The 17,873-nt window shown below is 45.4% G+C and overlaps 2 protein-coding genes across 6 annotated transcripts in view; one reads left to right on the top strand and one right to left on the bottom strand.

Moving 5' to 3' along the window:
* LOC128752236 (SH3 and multiple ankyrin repeat domains protein 2-like) overlaps positions 1–9,516 on the top strand; it is a 145,977-nt gene extending 136,461 nt beyond the window's left edge. For 2 of the 5 annotated variants that reach the window (XM_053853227.1, XM_053853226.1), the window contains one exon: positions 4,692–9,515. In XM_053853227.1, coding sequence (XP_053709202.1) covers positions 4,692–5,202 — 511 coding nt within the window. In that variant the 3' untranslated portion in view covers positions 5,203–9,515. Of the gene's footprint in view, positions 1–4,691 lie in introns of all 5 variants that reach the window. The other 3 variants (XM_053853225.1, XM_053853228.1, XM_053853229.1) reach the window with 3 other exon arrangements.
* Positions 9,517–10,525: 1,009 nt separating this feature from the next.
* Positions 10,526–17,832, bottom strand: LOC128752254 (src substrate cortactin-like). Its single transcript, XM_053853296.1, has 16 exons — positions 17,667–17,832; positions 16,790–16,880; positions 16,651–16,724; positions 16,411–16,540; positions 16,231–16,341; positions 15,547–15,601; positions 15,214–15,324; positions 14,596–14,706; positions 13,919–14,029; positions 13,265–13,375; positions 12,025–12,080; positions 11,810–11,879; positions 11,524–11,738; positions 11,332–11,449; positions 11,187–11,255; positions 10,526–11,118 (listed from the first exon to the last, which is right to left on the bottom strand). Exons 1-16 carry the CDS (start codon positions 17,801–17,803, stop codon positions 10,982–10,984), a joined length of 1,707 nt encoding a protein of 568 aa, XP_053709271.1. The 5' UTR covers positions 17,804–17,832; the 3' UTR covers positions 10,526–10,981.
* Between the last annotated feature and the right edge of the window lie 41 nt (positions 17,833–17,873).

The following is a 17,873-nucleotide window of genomic DNA, read 5'->3' as shown; positions in this document are numbered from 1 at the left end:
TGAAACAGTGTCCAAATCTTTTGAGGCCACTAGATGGCGCTCTTGCTTTTAAAATGATGTGAGGTGTCATTGGATCACTTGTTAAAGCCAGCGCCACCTGGTGGCCTCTGAAAATCAGGGCACTGTTTCATGAAACCTCATCAACCCATCACTAATAAATACCTGTGGCATCAATTTAAATGTATTTTCCCGTGAGCCAATACTTTTTTTTTTACTGTTGGAAGTTTTATTCATTAAATTGTGTTCCGTGTTTCTGTAAAAACACCTGCCTTTTCATAGGTCTGCGCTGTCTCAGTGCCTTTCTAGTTGACGTTACTCCTGAGCGCATGCTGGACCACTGTGCACCGACTACAGACAATAGTACTCCAGATCAGATTTTACTATCTCTGTAAAGCTGTTGCTGCGACACCTCGATAGACACGTCCGACCTACTTTCTTTCTGTCAATATCCCTCTGCTGCGTACACTTTACAACTGTCGCCACAGTGATCGGATTTATTATTCATATGTCAATGTTCAAACATCACCATTTGGGGAGGGAACAGTACGTTGCTGTGTCACTTCAGCGAAATACAATACATAGTCACGCTTGTGACTCATGAAGGATTTGCTCATCATTTTTTTTCCGCTGATTTTGCATCTGCCAAGAGTGAAAACTTGGAATACGTCTACTGACCTTTGACCTCATTATTGTTATGCGGTTCATTTTCATAGATTTGTGTGGGTGGACATGATAAACATGACTGAGACTAAATCAGTTCTTCGCTTGGTTCCTAGAAAGCAACACATCTTTTGGTGATGTTTCATTCCGTTTGATAAATTTGTGAGACATGTTTTGAGACTGTGTTCATCCGAGGTTTGTCCCAGAGGCAGCGGCCGGACGTCTCTCTCCTGTGAACCAACAGATAGCGTCTGTGTGAGTCCAGGCGGGTGCTTCTCCTTGCGAGTTAGTTGTTGATACAAACTTGTGAAAGTGAAAGTGATCTCTGGTGGGTCTGGTGTGACCCCTGAAAAGGTGATGTGGAGAGTCAAAGACGAGGGAGGACGGTTCTCACTAGATAGGTGTGGAATTGGCCAGAAGCTAACAGAATGTTGTGAGGAAGCTAGAGTAGGATGGATGTTAGTTTGGGGAGCAGAAGGGCTGAGTTCATCACTAGACAAGGTCACACGCTGAAGGAAGGAGAGCGTCCTGTGGAGATGCTGCTGGCTAGGATGGAGGTCAAGTGGGGTCACTGTGGAGGACGTTCATGAAGGACACATGGATCGGGGCTTTTTCTGGAACGTCTCAGAAAGAAGGGTTGTAATGCTGCTGCACCATCCTTCCAGGTTGTGCAGGTTGTCATGATCTTCCATAGGTTTCCTGTGTGTTTTCCGTTCTACTTCACGTGTGTGCTGGTTGTTACGCCACTCATTTACGATCTGTGTGCTTCACCTGTTTCCATATGTTCTGACTTCACGCATGTTGTGTGTGTTCCATTGTCGTAACCTCACGTGTCTAACCCCCCGTCTCCTCCATCCCACATGACGTCCCACGGAGAAGCCGGTGCTGAAACTGTGAGTTCCTCTGCAAACAAGTGACCCAGTTCTTATCTCAGCAGAATGTTCCGGGCCGCCCTTCCCCTACGGCCCCGTATGTTCGCTCCGACATGTCGAGGTCACATGTCTGTTCACCAGAACCAGGACATGAAACCTCAGGGGGGGACAATGATGGATGGCAACCATTCTGTTGTGTTTTTTTTCACTGTACTGGACGTTAAAACTTTGGTTATAGAAGGCTCAAGGAAATCTACACAAACCACGGTCTCATCTGCGCAACATGCCAGTGCTTGCGTTATTTGACAGTTTCCTGTGATGATACAAAAGAATAAATTCTATGGAATGTGATCGCAGAAGAGTTTAGCCAAGATTAGAGAATTCAGAAGTTGATGAGTCAGCTCTTCTTTTAGCATGAGGTGGCTTGGGTGAGGTCAAGCAGCTCATCTCTGTGGGTCTTCCGCTGCACCCGTCAGTCCACACAGGTGATGCCTCGATAGGGAAGTTTTCTATTGAGAACACTGATGTTGCGTACCCTGCCTTTGTCACAGAAAAGATAGGAATAAAGACAATTTCCAAGTCAGAAGTGGCACCAGCTTCCGGGACAAGCCATTTTGAAAATGACCGTCTTATGTAATACACATTCACCTGGAGAAATATCGTCCCCCCTCAGGCAGAAATCCCCATTAAGACCAACATGTCCCTGTACGACCCGCAACAACACTGTACACATGTAGGACTGTGTATTGGCAGGCTTCTTCTGATATGATGCACATCCTGATACAGGAGTGGTGATTCGATACATTGTGATACTGTAGGTTAAGCTATATATTGTAATTAGAGCCATCATTTTAAGGAGGGAAATAAGATAATACAGTACAAAATTGTGTGCGTGAAAACAAGGTTATTGCTATGACGTCAGTGCAGTTAGATTTTCAGTCCATTTTCGCTCTCCAACAGAGGAACACACCCTTAATCTACAAAATAGCAAGAAACAATAGAAAGAAAACATTAATATTAAACTCACAAATGCAGCAGCATACCCAAGTATCTATGTATTAAATGTCGATATAGCCTACATAAAATATTAAAATAATCACACACCGTCATGTATTGCAATATTTCTGCAAAATTTTTGATACAATGTCACATAAAAGTATCACAATATTGGAGCATATCTTCATATTTTCTTGTGCCCCTTATACTAAGTACCATGGGGTGGTTAATATGTGCTTGGAAAAAAAAGAGTTATGGGGTGCTCTCAGAGCCAACCAGACCTGAGCTCCTGCAAGCTTTTGAGCAACGTCACTTCTGTTTTGTTTTGTTTTTTTATAGCCAGAGCTAGTGATGGGCACTGACATAAAAAAGTATCGCAGGGTTGATGAAACAGTGTCTTAATATTCAGAGGCCAGTAGGTGGCGCTACTGGTTTAGAAATGATGTGAGCTTTCATTGAATCAGTTGTTCAGGTCCAGACATTTTACAGCAGACAGCGCCATCTGGTGGCGTCTGAAAATCAGGACACTGTTTCATGACACTTCATGGGGTGGTATGTAAAATCGATGGGCATAAGTCATCCATTTATATTGGAAATTATAACCTGTTGTATCATATCAAGGTCTTAGGGTAGGGGTAGGGTAGGGTAACTTTTATTGTCAAATATGCTACAGTACAAGACATATAGCATGGATGAAATATCTGTTCTCACAGACCTGGACACGACATACAATCACAGACGAACATAAAGATCACAGACAGCAGGATACATGCAACAAAAATCGTCACATCAGTCCATCAACCACCGGGAGGAGCACCTAGTCTTATTTTAACAATGAAATTAATAGGTTTTTTTGAAATGAGAATTTTGAATTCATATGCTGGTGTTGTGTGTGTGTGTGTGCTTGGTGAAGATGACTGAGGTCTGTGTTTACAATGACTTTGAAACATGCATTTTCCAACACTTCAACTAACAGTTTTGATCGATGTAAAAACATTTTGACAGATTTTTGAGAGCTACTGAAATGGACCTTATGCTAAAAGCGTCGGTTTCATGGAACAGTCTGATTTGAAAACAAACATGTACCTGAAGGCTGATCGTAGACTCAAGCTCCGTCTCGCGTGATGTTTCTGCGTCATGCAGTATGAACAAGGTCTCGCTCTCATTCATCACCAGTTCCTCTATTGCCTCCGATCATAAACTAGAAATGCAGTGGTTTTTTGGAAGATGATGTGTCATGTGCGGATGGTGTCCAGCTCCTGTTTGACATGATCCCTGGGTCTCTCTGTTGGGACACACGACCCTGACTCTCCGCCAACCAGTCCGTGTAAAGGTGATGGTATGTTGAAAGCATGGATAAAGCAAAGCACAAATGAAGCAAAGCTGCTTCTCAGTATGTAGAATAGGAAGGATTTCATGTGCTCGCCTCACTGTGGAGGGCCCAGCAGGAAGGAGACCTCAGGGTAGACCTGCTACCAGATGGAGAGATGATGTCTCCAGCCTGACCTTCGAACAGCCTGGAACCTCCCATGAAGTAAACCAGGAAATAAGGGACAAATGAGTTGAAACAAACAGATGCACCGAGGACTCAGGGACGGTGAAGAGAAGGAGGCAGTACAGTATTTAAAAACCTCATCAGTAATGAAAACGCCATCTGAGAAACGACTCACTTCAGTTCTACTCTACATTTATAGGTGTCAGTGTTCTGTTGCCATGGCGACGCGCCACTGTAGCTTGACCTAAAAATCTCACTCAGCTGCACAGCTGAGACCAAGTGCGGTTCGTGGCTTTGCCTGCAGCGCCTCCTTCTGTTACTCTGGCGGCACTGCAGCACATTGTGTCAAACTCAAAAATTCACATTTAAAGTTGTGCTGTCACTTTCCACTTCTATTACAGTGGAACCTCCCCGAGACACAGCTCAGTGGTTGACATTTATAATCCCAGCTCTATAAGAACATGTGTTGATTTACATGCTATTACCATATCAGTTTGTGGTGCACTATCATTAGTAGTGATTTCAATATTGCGCTCCTGTGGGCTTTCGGCTCCTTAAAAACATCATAAAAATGTGCTAATATTAGAGTGAATGGACCTGTTTCGTCTTGTTTTGGGAACACAAAAGAGTTCTTTTCTCTCACTAATGTGTGCCCTGGTTCTCTCCAGGTCTCCTGCAGACGACTCAGGAACGCGTAGCAACGCTGCATCCACGCCTCCCACCAGCCTGCCCTCCCAGACTCACCCATGCAGCCCTCCAGACTCCGCCTCCTCCCTCACCCCCTGCTCCTCGCTACCGCCCTCGGTGTCGCCCACTCTCACCGATGTGTTCGGCCTGCCCACCCCGCCCATGGGCAGCGGCGGCGGCTACAGCCTGAGCTCCTCGTGCGGAGGCAGCGGCAGCTCGCGCTCGCCATCGCCGCTCACGCTCATGCAGGCGGTGGCGGCGTCGGGGAAGCCGTTCGCCTCCAAACCCATGGAGCTGTGGAGCAAACACGACGTGGCCGACTGGCTGGAAAGTCTGAACCTGGGCGAGCACCGGGACGCTTTCCTGGACAACGAGATCGAGGGGGCCCACCTGCCGTCCCTGCAGAAGGAGGACCTGATTGACCTCGGGGTCACCAGGGTGGGTCACCGCATGAACATCGAGAGGGCCCTCAAGCTGCTCCAGGACAGATAAGTCAAGAGGAGGCGGAGCTGCAGGGAGAGGAGGTGTGGCCGACCTCTTTGACCTTTTTCATCCATGGAGTTTGTCCAAACTGATGCCACCTCTGGAAGCCGGCGTCTCCTGTCACTACCCCAGTGACCCCACTCACACCACTGGTTTGCCCCTCCCCCCGCCCTCCTCTCCATCACCCAAGCGTCAGGGGAGCTGCAGGGGACGAGGACGTGCATGAGACAGAGAACTCTGGGACTCTGGAGACTGGTCCGTCCATGCGGGCGATGAAACCAGCTGAGCTGGTCTTTTTCTATCTTTGCTAACGTTTCTCCACACAAATATTTGCAGGTTTTTTTGTTTGTGGTGACGGAGGGAAGACACGGAGCGGCTCACTTTGCTTTGACTTTCACCTGTTTGTGTCCTCACAAGGACGTGATCTGTCATCGACGCACACACAGAGCACGGCGGCGCACAACGTGTATCACACACACACCGTCTCACACACACTGCCAGCATGTGTTCATGTGCGTTTTTTACAGATAGTGTTTCCATGGCGACAGACCAAGCCCCTCCTCACACTTTCCCCTGTCAAATCTACTTCCTCATCATCGTCCACACACGACTCGCCAAAGAGATTCAGACCGTTGTTTGACATTTTGGAATCAAGACTTCAGTTATTGAAATTTCGTCTTAGCAACAATGACCACGACGTGTTCCTCTTTTCTGATCCCCGTTACAAGTAGCTGTTTGCCCTGTGGCTGCCAGAGTGAGGCTGCAGTTTGTGTTGGGACCTCCTTTGTTTTCCAAAATGTCAAACCGTCTCCTTGAAGTATGACCCTGAAACACTGAGAGCTAAGAGAAAATACCATTTATTTGACTTCATATCATTATTTATTAGAAAGTCTCGAGCTCACTAGAGTGTAAATGGAAGCGTGTCTCAGTTTAGCAGTGGAGACCAGAAGTGTGAAGGAGCTGCCGGATGTTTGTGTTGCTGCTGTGAAATAGTGCTGACACTGTTTACCTGTCAGGCACAGAGAGGAGATGCATGGCATGGTGAAGAAGGTATGAGGTGGATTTCTGTCACGACGGGTTCATGATGTGGAGGTTTGCAGAAGAAGAACGGGCACGGATGCAATGATTTAGTTCGCTCACTCTTCGATTGAGACCTAAGGGTTCAAAGGTCAGGGGTCAGCTCAGTGCAAAAGCTTGAGTTCTGTATTGACTTTTTCTGTTGACCAATTTTGCCTCAATGTTCCGGTGGATAGTCAGGCAACACTTATATATACAGTCTGAATTAGCCTGACACTATTGATGTAGAGCGACGTCTCAAACTAGCTGGAGTTGCTTTTCAAGTCCAAGTTTCATCATGAAAACTTTATTCCGTTTTCAATCAAAAGCCTCTGGAAACCAGCAACCAGTGTTAATAACATGAAACAGTAGTGATGGGTAAATGAGGCATCATGAAACTGTATTACAGGGTGGATGAAACAGTGACCTCATTTTCAGGGGCCACTCGATGGCACTGTTGGTTTAGAAATAATGTGAGGTTTCATTGAATGAGTTGTTGAAGTCCAAACATTTTACAGCAGACAGTGCCACCTGGTGGCCTCTGAAAATCAGGGCACTGTTTCATGAGACCTCATCAACTCTTCAATACTGTGTCATGAAACATTGACTGGATTTCATGGAACAGTGCACTCATTTTCTGTGGCCACTTGTTGGCGCCCTCGGCTCTATATTTGGCTTCGATCAAGTAGTTCATTGTTTTTAAACTGAGAGCGCCACCTAGCATCTCTGAAAGAGGACACTGATTCATGAAGCCTTATCGGTGTGTCATTGCTATTTGAAAGCATCGTCTTGTGATGCCGTCTCATGAAGGCCTGCAACAAGAGAAACCGCCCTCCCATCACTCGTCTTACAAGGTCCATACTGCACTGCAACAGCTCTGTCTTTCAACGGTTCATATTGAACAAGCCACTGGTTTAAATCAAATGTAAATTCCTGATCAAACATAGTCCCATCTCAAAGAGTCCAGAAGTGTGAATACTGTTTGGGTCTTCAGTTTGCATTTACCAATGAAGGGTCGATGAGGTTTCATGACACAGCATCCTGGTTTTCCACCAGGTGGCACTGTCTGCTGTAAAATGTTTGGACTTGAACAACTAATCCAATGACACCTCACAGCAGTTCAAAACCCATGAGCGCCACAGTTTCACTGTTTCATCAACCCTGCAGTACTGTTTCATGATGCCTCATCTACCCATCACTAGTATTTGCACTTCACACTTGTCTGTACACGAGGAACCAGGAAGTGGAGCTGTACGGTCTTTGTGTCAGGTGTGAAGGGTTGGTCCAATTTGGTCTCAAGTGCATTAATTCGAGTTCTATACGCGACCAGATGTCACACCGACATGATGCTGTCGAGGTTTGGGGTTCAGAAACTCGCCTGGGCTCCTCGGCTGCCTGTTGTCAATGAGCTTCGACGTGTACATAAGATTGTTTTATCAGAAAATAAAATGTCTATTTGAGTATATAAATCAATATTTAGTCGTAGGAGAAGTCGGGTGAAGCTAGTGGAGCGTCAAGGCTGGGCCCTCCTTCATACGGCGTCCCCCTCTCCCATCCCCCTCCCCCGACATCGCGTCATCGCTTCATGTTGGCTCGTCCCGTGCGGACGCCGATCAGACGTTCTGGCTCTGTGTTCTGTGAACATTCGCAGACGATGCTGCTATCAACCTGTTTTACAACAAACAGTGTCGGAGGGTAGAAAAGCACAGTATTTTTAAAGATTTGTATAGAAATTTTATAGAGATTCTCTTCACAGAAGATGTATTGCCAAAAACAGAAATATTCTATAGCTAACGCGGTGTTATGGTTAGACTTCTGAGTTCTTAAGAAGCAATATTTATTCTGGTTGAATCTCCTTTGCTTGTGTTCTTTTCCCATTTTAAAAGTGACATATCATGTTATGACCACTAGTCGGTGTTTAATGACGTGTTGCCTAGTAACGACTAGATCAGTTTATAAGATATTTTGGCCGTTCAGGAATCTTCACCCGCCTGACTAAAAGCCCCCCCCCTCCCCCTTTTATGTGGAAAAAAAATGCAAAAAATCTGTACATTATAGAAACATATATATATATATATATATATATATATATATATATATATATATATATATATCAAACATCTTAGGAAGCGACGAGACATTTATATATATATATTTGTATAAATCCACCTGCTGGTCGTCACTGAGCAGTTTTCTGTGGAATCGTAGATGTTGTAGGGAATATTTCCAAGTGTCGCCATGGCGACGGCTCACCAGGCTCTCACGGATCCACCTTTTAAAGAAAAAAAAAAGAGAACACATCGCCGCCCTTTTGGCTTGATTATTATTTATTTTCTTTATTGTCTTTATTTATTTGATTTTTCACGACTAGATTGAATTCTTTTCATAGACTAAGATGTTTTCAGTAATTTGTGCAAGACTTGTGTTTTCTATGTTGCTGTAATTTTGTGCTACTAAATTCATCATAGAGTCGATAAACTACTGAGACGAGAGATTTCCCCTGTAACTGCACTTCCTCCATTCAATCCTCCAGAATTCCTGTATGGCAACCAAAACTCACTGTAAGAAATAAATATGATATTGCACTAAAGTCTGTGTCTCCTCTTCGCAAGGTGTTTTTTCTTTTTTTTCTCGATTGCTCCTGTAAACGGCCGCCATCTTGGGACACCGACACTGGACTGGGACATTGGTTTTGCTGACAATGGTGTTGTCACATGATTCATTAGGTTATGACTTTAACCGTTTCCAGCCAAGGTTGCGAATCGTGTTGGGTCAATGAGGTTTCATGACACAGTGTCCTGGTTTTCAGAGGCCACCAGATGGCACTGTCTGCTGTAAGATGTTTGGACTTGACCAACTGATTCAATGAAACCTCACATCACTTGTAAACCAAGAGCACCACCTAGTGGCCTCTGGAAAAGAGGACAATACTACAATACTTCAGGTACCCATTGCTACTTAACGCCATTCTTGGTGTGGAAATGTTGTTTTCAAAGTCTGAATATTTAGTAGTTTTAATTCCGTAAACCAAATTTCTCAACTTCCTGATGGCACAAATGTACTAGAATCCAGATCAGTCCACTAAGTGTGTTTGAGAGCTTTCTTTCTCAGTTGTGTGAGAAACTGACCTTGTCTGAATTTGTCGAACAATAATATAGATTGATTTCTTTCATCCAGAGATATTTTGTATGTCACAAAAAACGCCTAATTATGGACCTAAAATACACGTACTGTCATAATATAGAAAAATGTGAGAGTCTGCTCTCTGAGTTTTCTGATATTTGCGCGTGTATTTTTTGTTACACTTTTAGTCATCAGAAATTCTTTTATTCTGAGTATTTATGATTTTCTAATAAATAACAACAGCGGCATCCAGTAATCAAAGTTGAATGTTTGGTACATTTCGACCGGGCCTCGAGTCTTATGTGAGATTTATGTTAAAAGAGGGAGGGAGTCTCTCACAGACCTCGGGGGCTGATTCACAGGGTGGTTTCCTCTATGAAGAGGTTTTTTACAGAGGCATTCACCGGGGTCCTATTTGAATGGAAAGAACAGCTTTGAAGAGCCACGAGTGGACACGGAGCTGTCCACCGGCTGTGGTCCTGAAAAGGGAATTTTGACCAGCGCTTACGAAAATAGTTGGTATTAAACACAGGAAAACTGACAATTGGGGAGTGAACTCGTGACTCTTCTGATCCTGACAGCGCCACCATCAGAACATGCATGATGAAGACCAGATCTCCAAGTCTTTTGTGCAGGTTTTTTGTGTTCCTTTGAAAGACGCAAATCATGAATGTGTTGTAATGCGACCAAACTGTCAATAATCTACCTGAAGTCAGAATCCTGGTATTGCATAAATGTTTTTTTATTTTAGTTCTGAGAAATGCACTTTTAAGTCTGAGGCGCCTCAAAAAAATAAGGTTTTTGGTGTCGCTGTGTTGTGTATTACGCTTAGAAAATGTCTTTTTAAATATGGTGTCAAGTTGGGATTAAGATTCAGAAAATTGGCTTTTTACAAGTCATTATATATATATATATATATATATATATATATATGAAAATATCACAACGTTCTCGTGCCCCACAACTACAGATATATGAAACAAGTAACGTGAACCGCCATTGCCCCCGTGTGGACTCTTGCTTCAGGCTTCCACCACCGCGGCTCAACTCTGCCCCTAGAGGTGTGACGTGGACGTTGCACATGGCCACTTTAAATCCTAGTTTGCTAACAAGGATTGAGTTTTAACACTTGATGACAAACCACAGCGGCATCTGACTGAATTATTTTATTTTCTGAAATAAAAAAAAAAAGAACAAGCAGGTGATAATGAAGCACAGATAAAAATAAAAGCCTTTGATAAAGGTCACTTTCATTAAAAAACCCCAGAGATGAATTCAACACAAGCACACAGTAAACACACACCCGTGTTCCCTCATGTGTCGGATACTTTTTTCTTTTCTTTTTGTTTACAGGCGAGCACATTTTCTTTGAAGCGAATTAGACGGAGGAAACTGGTTCATGATCATCTTCAAGTAGTCGGAAGGGCGAGGGCAGGTTTCCACCTCCGGAAACCTTCACGCTCGGCTACAAGTGTCTTGACAAATTTGATCGGTAGATTCTCGTGAGTCTCATGGTTCCTCCCGGGTCGCAGTGGAGGAGTCGTCGTCGTTGGCGTCAGCGTGGAGGAAAGAGCGAAGTTTCACAAGCAAAATGACCAAGGTCGGCGCATCATTTCCGGACCTCCACGTAGTTGGCCGGGAAGAGGCCGTAGGCTCCGCGGCACACGCCCCTCCACCAGCCCTCGTCGATCATCTCGATGTTGGTGATGATGTCATCCGGGTCAAAGGAGATCTCGTCGTCGCCAGCTGTGGACAGAAGTGGGCGAGCGTCACCTGAGCCCTTCCTCTGCTGACACACACCGCTCCGGTCTCACCTGCTTGATAGTCGTAGAGGGCGACGGCCGTCACGCCCAGGTCCTCGCCGTACTCGTAGTTCTGCGAGTCTGCGAGAGGAAGACCATTATTGGTTGAGCTGGGTCACGTGATATATGAATCCAATTCGAGGCTGTGACACGTCACCTGTGTTGGCCTCGGTGGGTGTTTGGTAAAGATCCTCCTCGGCCGTGTACAGATTTTCCGGCTCCGCCTCGTACATATCCTCGCCGTTCTCATTCCCCGCATTGACCTCCTCTATATTCTAACCAAAAAGTCACAAAGTGTCAACCAAACACCTGCAGATTATGAGTGCCCGTGGCTGATCAGCGCCCTCACCTCTGTGGTTGCAGCAGCAGCTGGCTGGGGACTGGGACTGGCAGGGACGGGCGACGGGGCTCTGACTTCAGCCTTGCGCCGCGCCTCCTCCTGCTCCTGTCTCTCCTTGGCCTGTCGCCGCGCTCGCTCCTCCTCGGCTCTCTTACGGTCCTCCTCCTCCTTCTGCTTGGCGATGTTCTCGAAGCGAGCCTTGATGCTGCCGGTGCTGCTGCCAGCTAACACAGGGAGAGCAGAGGTGAGGTGAGGGGAGGTGCAGAGGGGGAGGAGCAGAGACACACACACACACCTGCCTCCACCGGTCGAGTCTTCTGGTACGTGGAACTTGGCTTCTGCACCTCCTCGAACGTTCCAGCGCTCTGGTCATGAGAGGATGGAGAGAGACGTCCTTCACTGAATCACATTCGCATTCCACAACGCTGGTCGAAACCCACTCGACAACACGAGTGGAACGCACACAGCTCATCTACAGAACAAGACTGAAGTCCCACACGCGACTCCTACCTTGTCCATTCTGTCATTCTGGACCCCGAATTTCCCGCCGAAGCCTTTGGAATAATCTGGGGAGCAGACACAAATGGAATGAGACTCACAGAGGCTGTAACTCAGTCGCTCAGAAGGGATGTAACCAGACTCTGACATCACACATCACAGCCCTCAGTCGAGCCAGACTCTGAAGGAAGATGAACAATACAGCGTCACCTCCATCAACATCACCCCCCTCTCAGACATGCCCCCTGCGCCTGGGGAGGACCCCGATACTGCAAAGATTTAGCCTCGCTGAAGAACATGATGTGCAACTACATTTCGCATTAGCGTTTTATTTAGCGTTTTACGGCTCATCTCAGATGCTTGGTGTGAAACTGAGAACCACTAGATTCTATGGGTCAAAATGAGCAGCTTATTTCTCCCATAGCCAACATGAATAAAGAGTTATTAAATCTGTGTTACGTCTCACCGCCTGATAATATTGTTCCATTTGAATAGCATCACCATTTGCATTGATGCAGGAGACTAGATTAGAACGGAGTATCAATGGAGGATAAACAGGAAGTGGAGAGATCATTGTGCTCTCCAGAGACACCTGCTCCACTGCTGAACCTGAACCGCATGCGCACGCACGCACACACACACACACACACACACACACACACACACACACACACACACACACACACACACACACACACACACACACACACACACACACACACACACACACACACACACACACACACACACACACACACACACACACACACACACACACACACACACACACACACACACACACACACACACACACACACACACACACCAAAGGTTTCACTTCCTGTCTCAGCAGCTGGAGGAACCCACAGGACAGGAAGTGGTTAACCACCAGATTAGTTCCTATCACATTCCAAGCCTCTGAAGAAAAGAGAAGCACTTCTCGAACAAAGATTTGAGGATTTCCTAAAAACAAAGTTGTGCTGCTGCATTTAATATCAAAACCATCAACTGGTTTCATAGCTTTATAGTGAAAGACTCATTTCTGATTACACAAACCAGTACACCGTAAACTGGTTTAAATGTCATTAGTCAGCAGAAAAACTACCTTCTCAGTAACAATGCCACTTTTCATACTTATATTTTTCTGTTTTTGACATGAATTGTACAAAGAAACACTTGCAGTTTTGGAGCAGAACTGTATCTGGCAGCAGAAATGGGGTCCTCACAAGCCAGAAGCGACGGTGCCTCCTACCTTTCTGCGACTCGTGCAGCTCTGCCCTCTCCTGGTGGTCCCACCCTAGAGCCGATTTATCCTGCCGGTCTGACTGCACGCCAAACTTCCCCCCGAAGCCCTTGACGTAGTCTGCAAAGAAATGAGCGCTGGGTTACCCATCTCTACTTCATGTCACAGTCCAGACTGTGGAGTGGCTCCTGATTCTTCCCATCTCTGGGGGTTTCCACAGCAATAACACATTCTCCAGGGAGCCATGAGCAATGAAGAGAACAATTCATTTTCCAAGCCACATGCGGAGCAGTGAACGCTGGACCAAGTGGCTCCATTTCATTATGATAATTTAAGCTAATTAAAAGCAGCCGCCGTCGCAAACGTGGAGCACGTTAAGTAAGTTTGTGAGAGAGCGTCCAGTGAGGAAACATTTTCTGTACTGCAGCAACCACTTTGTTAGCAAAAACCTTGTTGGTCCGTGCACATTACGCAGCCAACAACTCCCACTTCCAGCTTGACGTTGAAGCCAACATGGACAGATTCATCTTAAATTTCATCATTCTGATGTCAAATATAAAAATGCAGATTCATCGTGATCCATTTACTGTAAAAGCTCGAATTAATTTGATATGTTCGACTGAGTGCCAGCCCGAGCTGAGACACAACACTCAGGACACAAACCTTTCTGGGACTCGTGTTTCTCCGTCTTCCCCTGATACTCGAAGCCCACGGCGCTCTTGTCCACCTTGTCAGTCTCCACACCAAACTTCCCGCCGAATCCTTTGGTGTAGTCTGAAGAGAGGAGCACACTTTAATGTTTGCAGCCGCAGCTTCCCTGAATATTCATTACATCAATATCCATCTGACAGTCAACCTTTAGGTTAGTGAGCCATGTCATTTGAGTTTTGTATTCTTCCATATAGTTCTTCAACCACTTGCTTTGAAGGCAACTGAGTTCATCCATGGTCATTTAATCCAGTTTAGGAGCAGAGCAGTGGCTTCAGTAGTTCCTCTCCCTGGTGATTTGAACACCTCGACTGAGGAAGAACTAAGGCTTTCACTCCAATGTTGGTCAGGCAGTTGGTCCAGCCAGGTGCAGCCAGGTTCTTAACGGGGTCTGATCTTAAGAGATCACCCCATCTTAGCGTCTCTCCGGGAGTAACAGCAAGACTCATAACCGGCTAACCAGGGTGCAAAAGGGCTCGATCAAAGGTCAAAAGCAATTACTCTCATGAATATATTTTTGTGATAGCAACAGATGCTACGCTAACAGATGAACAAGCTGTGTTTGGTGACTAAAGCATGCGACATTGAAGAGTCAACAATAAGAGTCTGTTTATGCATGTGTATCCACAAACCTCTCTGTGACTCGTGTTTCTCTGTTTTGCCCTGATACTCGAAGCCAACTGCACTCTTGTCCACCTTGTCTGTCTCCACACCAAATTTCCCACCGAAGCCTCGAGCATAATCTGGAAAGGGTGAGATGAGGTTAAAAATGAGAACGAAAAATAGTTGCTGCAGGAAACGTGCACAGTCAGGCTCAGTGTGATGAACCAGTCGCGACAAGAGAAGGAATCTGGGCTGGGGGCAGGAGCCAACACAGAAACATCCTCATTGCACTCACACATCCCACAACAAAACAGAAAATCATGACTAGCAGTGTGGGGCAGGTCTATTGTTGCAAAAAAACAGTAAAAACACAATTATTCCAACTCATTTTGGATTCAGAATTACTCACTGACTTGATCATTTGTATTTATTGAACTTGAATTTTCACTGAAACATACACTGGTCTTTAATAAATGAGTGCTGACTCTTATGTTCCCTGAAAACAACAAAATAGGCTTAAAAATAAATAAAAAATAAATTCATTCATGAAGCAAATCATTCAGAGCAATAGCTCAACTACTACTAACTCTTTAACAAGGACATCAAACAGGCAAGTGGATTGGATCAGAGATGATTTTGGAACAAACCTTTCTGTGACTCGTGCTTCTCCGTCTTGCCCTGATATTCGAAACCCACTGCACTTTTGTCCACCTTGTCAGTCTCCACACCGTATTTCCCTCCAAAGCCCTTGGAGTAATCTAACAGAGAACACGAACAAGATGTTGGTGACAAATACGTGGAACTTGGGACACATGACAGTAAAACAATGTCCTGAACAGAAGAGACAGCAGCATCTGTCTAAGTGCAGGGCAAGTTGGGGGGGACACAAAAGATATATACATGTATATTGTCTTATCTATTGTCTTCTATGCATTGTTTCAATCACACCACTGAATCCTATTGTGTGCACTGAGACAAACCTTTCTGGGAATCGTGCTTCTCAGTCTTCCCGGCGTATTCAAACCCAACAGCAGACTGGAAGTGGAAAAGATACATTTGAATTGAAGAAAAGAAAATAGAACACTTGCACAAATTCTCTCTTGAACATATTTGGCACTTTCCCAAGGACTTCACAACATATAAGGAAACTCCAGCTTCCTTCCACCCACAAGTTGTGAACTCCACCATGCGCTCCCTACCTTCAAAACAAGTGCCATTAAGGTCAACTTTGTGATAGAGACGCTTTGACCTTCAACCTTTGAGTGTCAGGTATCTGTTTATTTGAGCAGAATTCTTTACAAGGCTGTTACTTTCAACTGAAGACCCTGATATTTCATAGATTACATACATTCATGGTTGAATGGAACTGGAAACGGTAGCAGGAAGCAGGAAAGTGAGCAACACATAACTGAGCATCATGAGTCTATGGCTGATTTCTGACAACAATACAGGCTTTGTTTGACTGGTATCAAGCGGGAAGAAAAAACATGTCTGCTCCAGTCACAATAACACATGGAAGCGTGACGCTGTCCAACTTAATTTAACGCAAAAAGTTTCCAAATAACACTAGAATTCAACATGATTTAGAAAGTGTTGTTTTGTTCTTGATCTGTCTAAAAATCGTGATAAAATATATCAAATAATGCAACAGTACAATGCCATACCTGATCCACACGATCTGCCTGGACACCAAACTTCCCTCCAAATCCCTTGGACGTATCAGTCTGGGAGCAGTGTTTGGACAGCTGGCTTTGGTAATCGTGGCCCACCGCTGACTGTTGACACACAAACCCAGGATGGACATGAAGAGAACTGAAACATAGAAATAATGGCGCGGAACTCACTTTGTCCATACGGTCCTGCTGCACTCCAAACTTCCCCCCGTAGCCATGTGCAGCACTGGGCATCGTTTCCAGCTCCTTCTGCTTCAGACTCGTGTGTTCAGTTGAAACTGTTTCACGCAGCTTGTGGATGCTGGTGAGAAAGACAATAAACGCGTAAATGTGAGTCTGTTAAAATGGTCAGTCATAAGTCAACATGTTTGACACAGTCGGATATTCACTGTGAGGTGATCTGCTACCCACTTGATGTGCTCCTGGTGCCCAGATCCAGATACAGTCTTTGCACCCCACCGTTGCTCCTTCTCGGACACATCGTTCTAGACAAAACAGCTATTAAGTGACACTTCAAGTGATGCGCAACAGGTCAGGCTTGTTATTATACCTCAAAGTCTGGGTCCGTCTCCCAGTCGTCCCCGTCATCGACAGAAGGGACCTGGACGTTCTGTCCTACTGCTGCCTTCCACATCTTCACACTGAAACAGGCGAGTAAAACATTAGACCAGTCATTTTGTGCTTCAAACTACTAGATCGAGGCATGACACAGTTGGATGGGATTATTTTTGCTCAGAAACATGGGTCACGTTTGCACCGCTCAGTGGTGCCTGACATCACAGCATCCTGCCCCGGTGCACCGTCAGCAGCTCTCAACAAAGCCCTGGCGCTGCTGGAACCCACCATTGGACGTGGCACACCAAACATTCCTCAGACCCGGAAGTGTCGGACCCACACCCACTAACAACTTAGGCTCACAACCGACGGACCAAAAAAAAAGCACAGTAAATTACATTTGTGCTGATTCATGCTAACGAATATTAGCTTGTCGGGCAGAACCGAACACACTCAACAGTTTCTAAACGAATCAAATACCATTTATGGAATTAACAGGAGGACGAAGAATAATCAAATAGCAGAATTATTAGATAAAAGATTTAATTCGGGCGTTACGGTTGTCAATACAGAACACGCTGCTTTTCTTTAATCGTCACGAAACGAAGGGGAAACGTAACATGACACAGACAAGTGGTCCCTGCACAAGCACATATTTCACCGTTGCTAGACAAAACAAAGTTTGTTTCAAAAGTTTGAGAGCGGAATGTTTCCTCAACCCGTTTTTCCTGGTTGTGCTTTTCCAGGTCGAGCTAGCTAGGCAGCTAAGGCTAATTGGTTTTCGGCCGCGCACTCGTCCTCATTCACGGTGGTCAAACGCAACACTCACGAATGACTAAGTCCCGAGTCCCACCGGTTCCAGTCAGTATTACCTGCAAAAGGTAACGTCCACAAGTCCGAGTCTGTCAGGGAGACGGGATCGTTCCTGGATCTTCCGGCTCTCCCAAAATCCCTCCTGCGCCAGGAGTGACGTCACGAGTGGGCGGAGCCGCTGGCATCTGCTTGCCATTGACCACTTTCAGTCAAATGCTGAAGATTCTACATAATGTCCTTTGTATTAATGTTCTCCGACATTAAAG

The sequence above is a fragment of the Synchiropus splendidus genome, chromosome 1 (assembly GCF_027744825.2).
Source record: "Synchiropus splendidus isolate RoL2022-P1 chromosome 1, RoL_Sspl_1.0, whole genome shotgun sequence".
Taxonomy (NCBI): domain Eukaryota; kingdom Metazoa; phylum Chordata; class Actinopteri; order Syngnathiformes; family Callionymidae; genus Synchiropus; species Synchiropus splendidus.
Note: the sequence above shows the minus strand (reverse complement) of the source record. Positions and strands in the feature narration are given on the sequence as shown.

What these genes read in the sequence shown, in the direction of transcription:
- LOC128752254 (XM_053853296.1), bottom strand. Translation starts at nt 17,803, where the DNA reads ATGGCAAGCAGATGCCAGCGGCTCCGCCCACTCGTGACGTCACTCCTG. An exon ending in GGGCACCAGGAGCACATCAA is followed by an intron (nt 16,541 to 16,650) that starts GTGGGTAGCAGA and finishes CTTTCTCACCAG; the next exon opens with CATCCACAAGCTGCGTGAAA. An exon ending in GAAGCACGATTCCCAGAAAG is followed by an intron (nt 15,325 to 15,546) that starts GTTTGTCTCAGT and finishes GTTCTCTGTTAG; the next exon opens with ATTACTCCAAGGGCTTTGGA.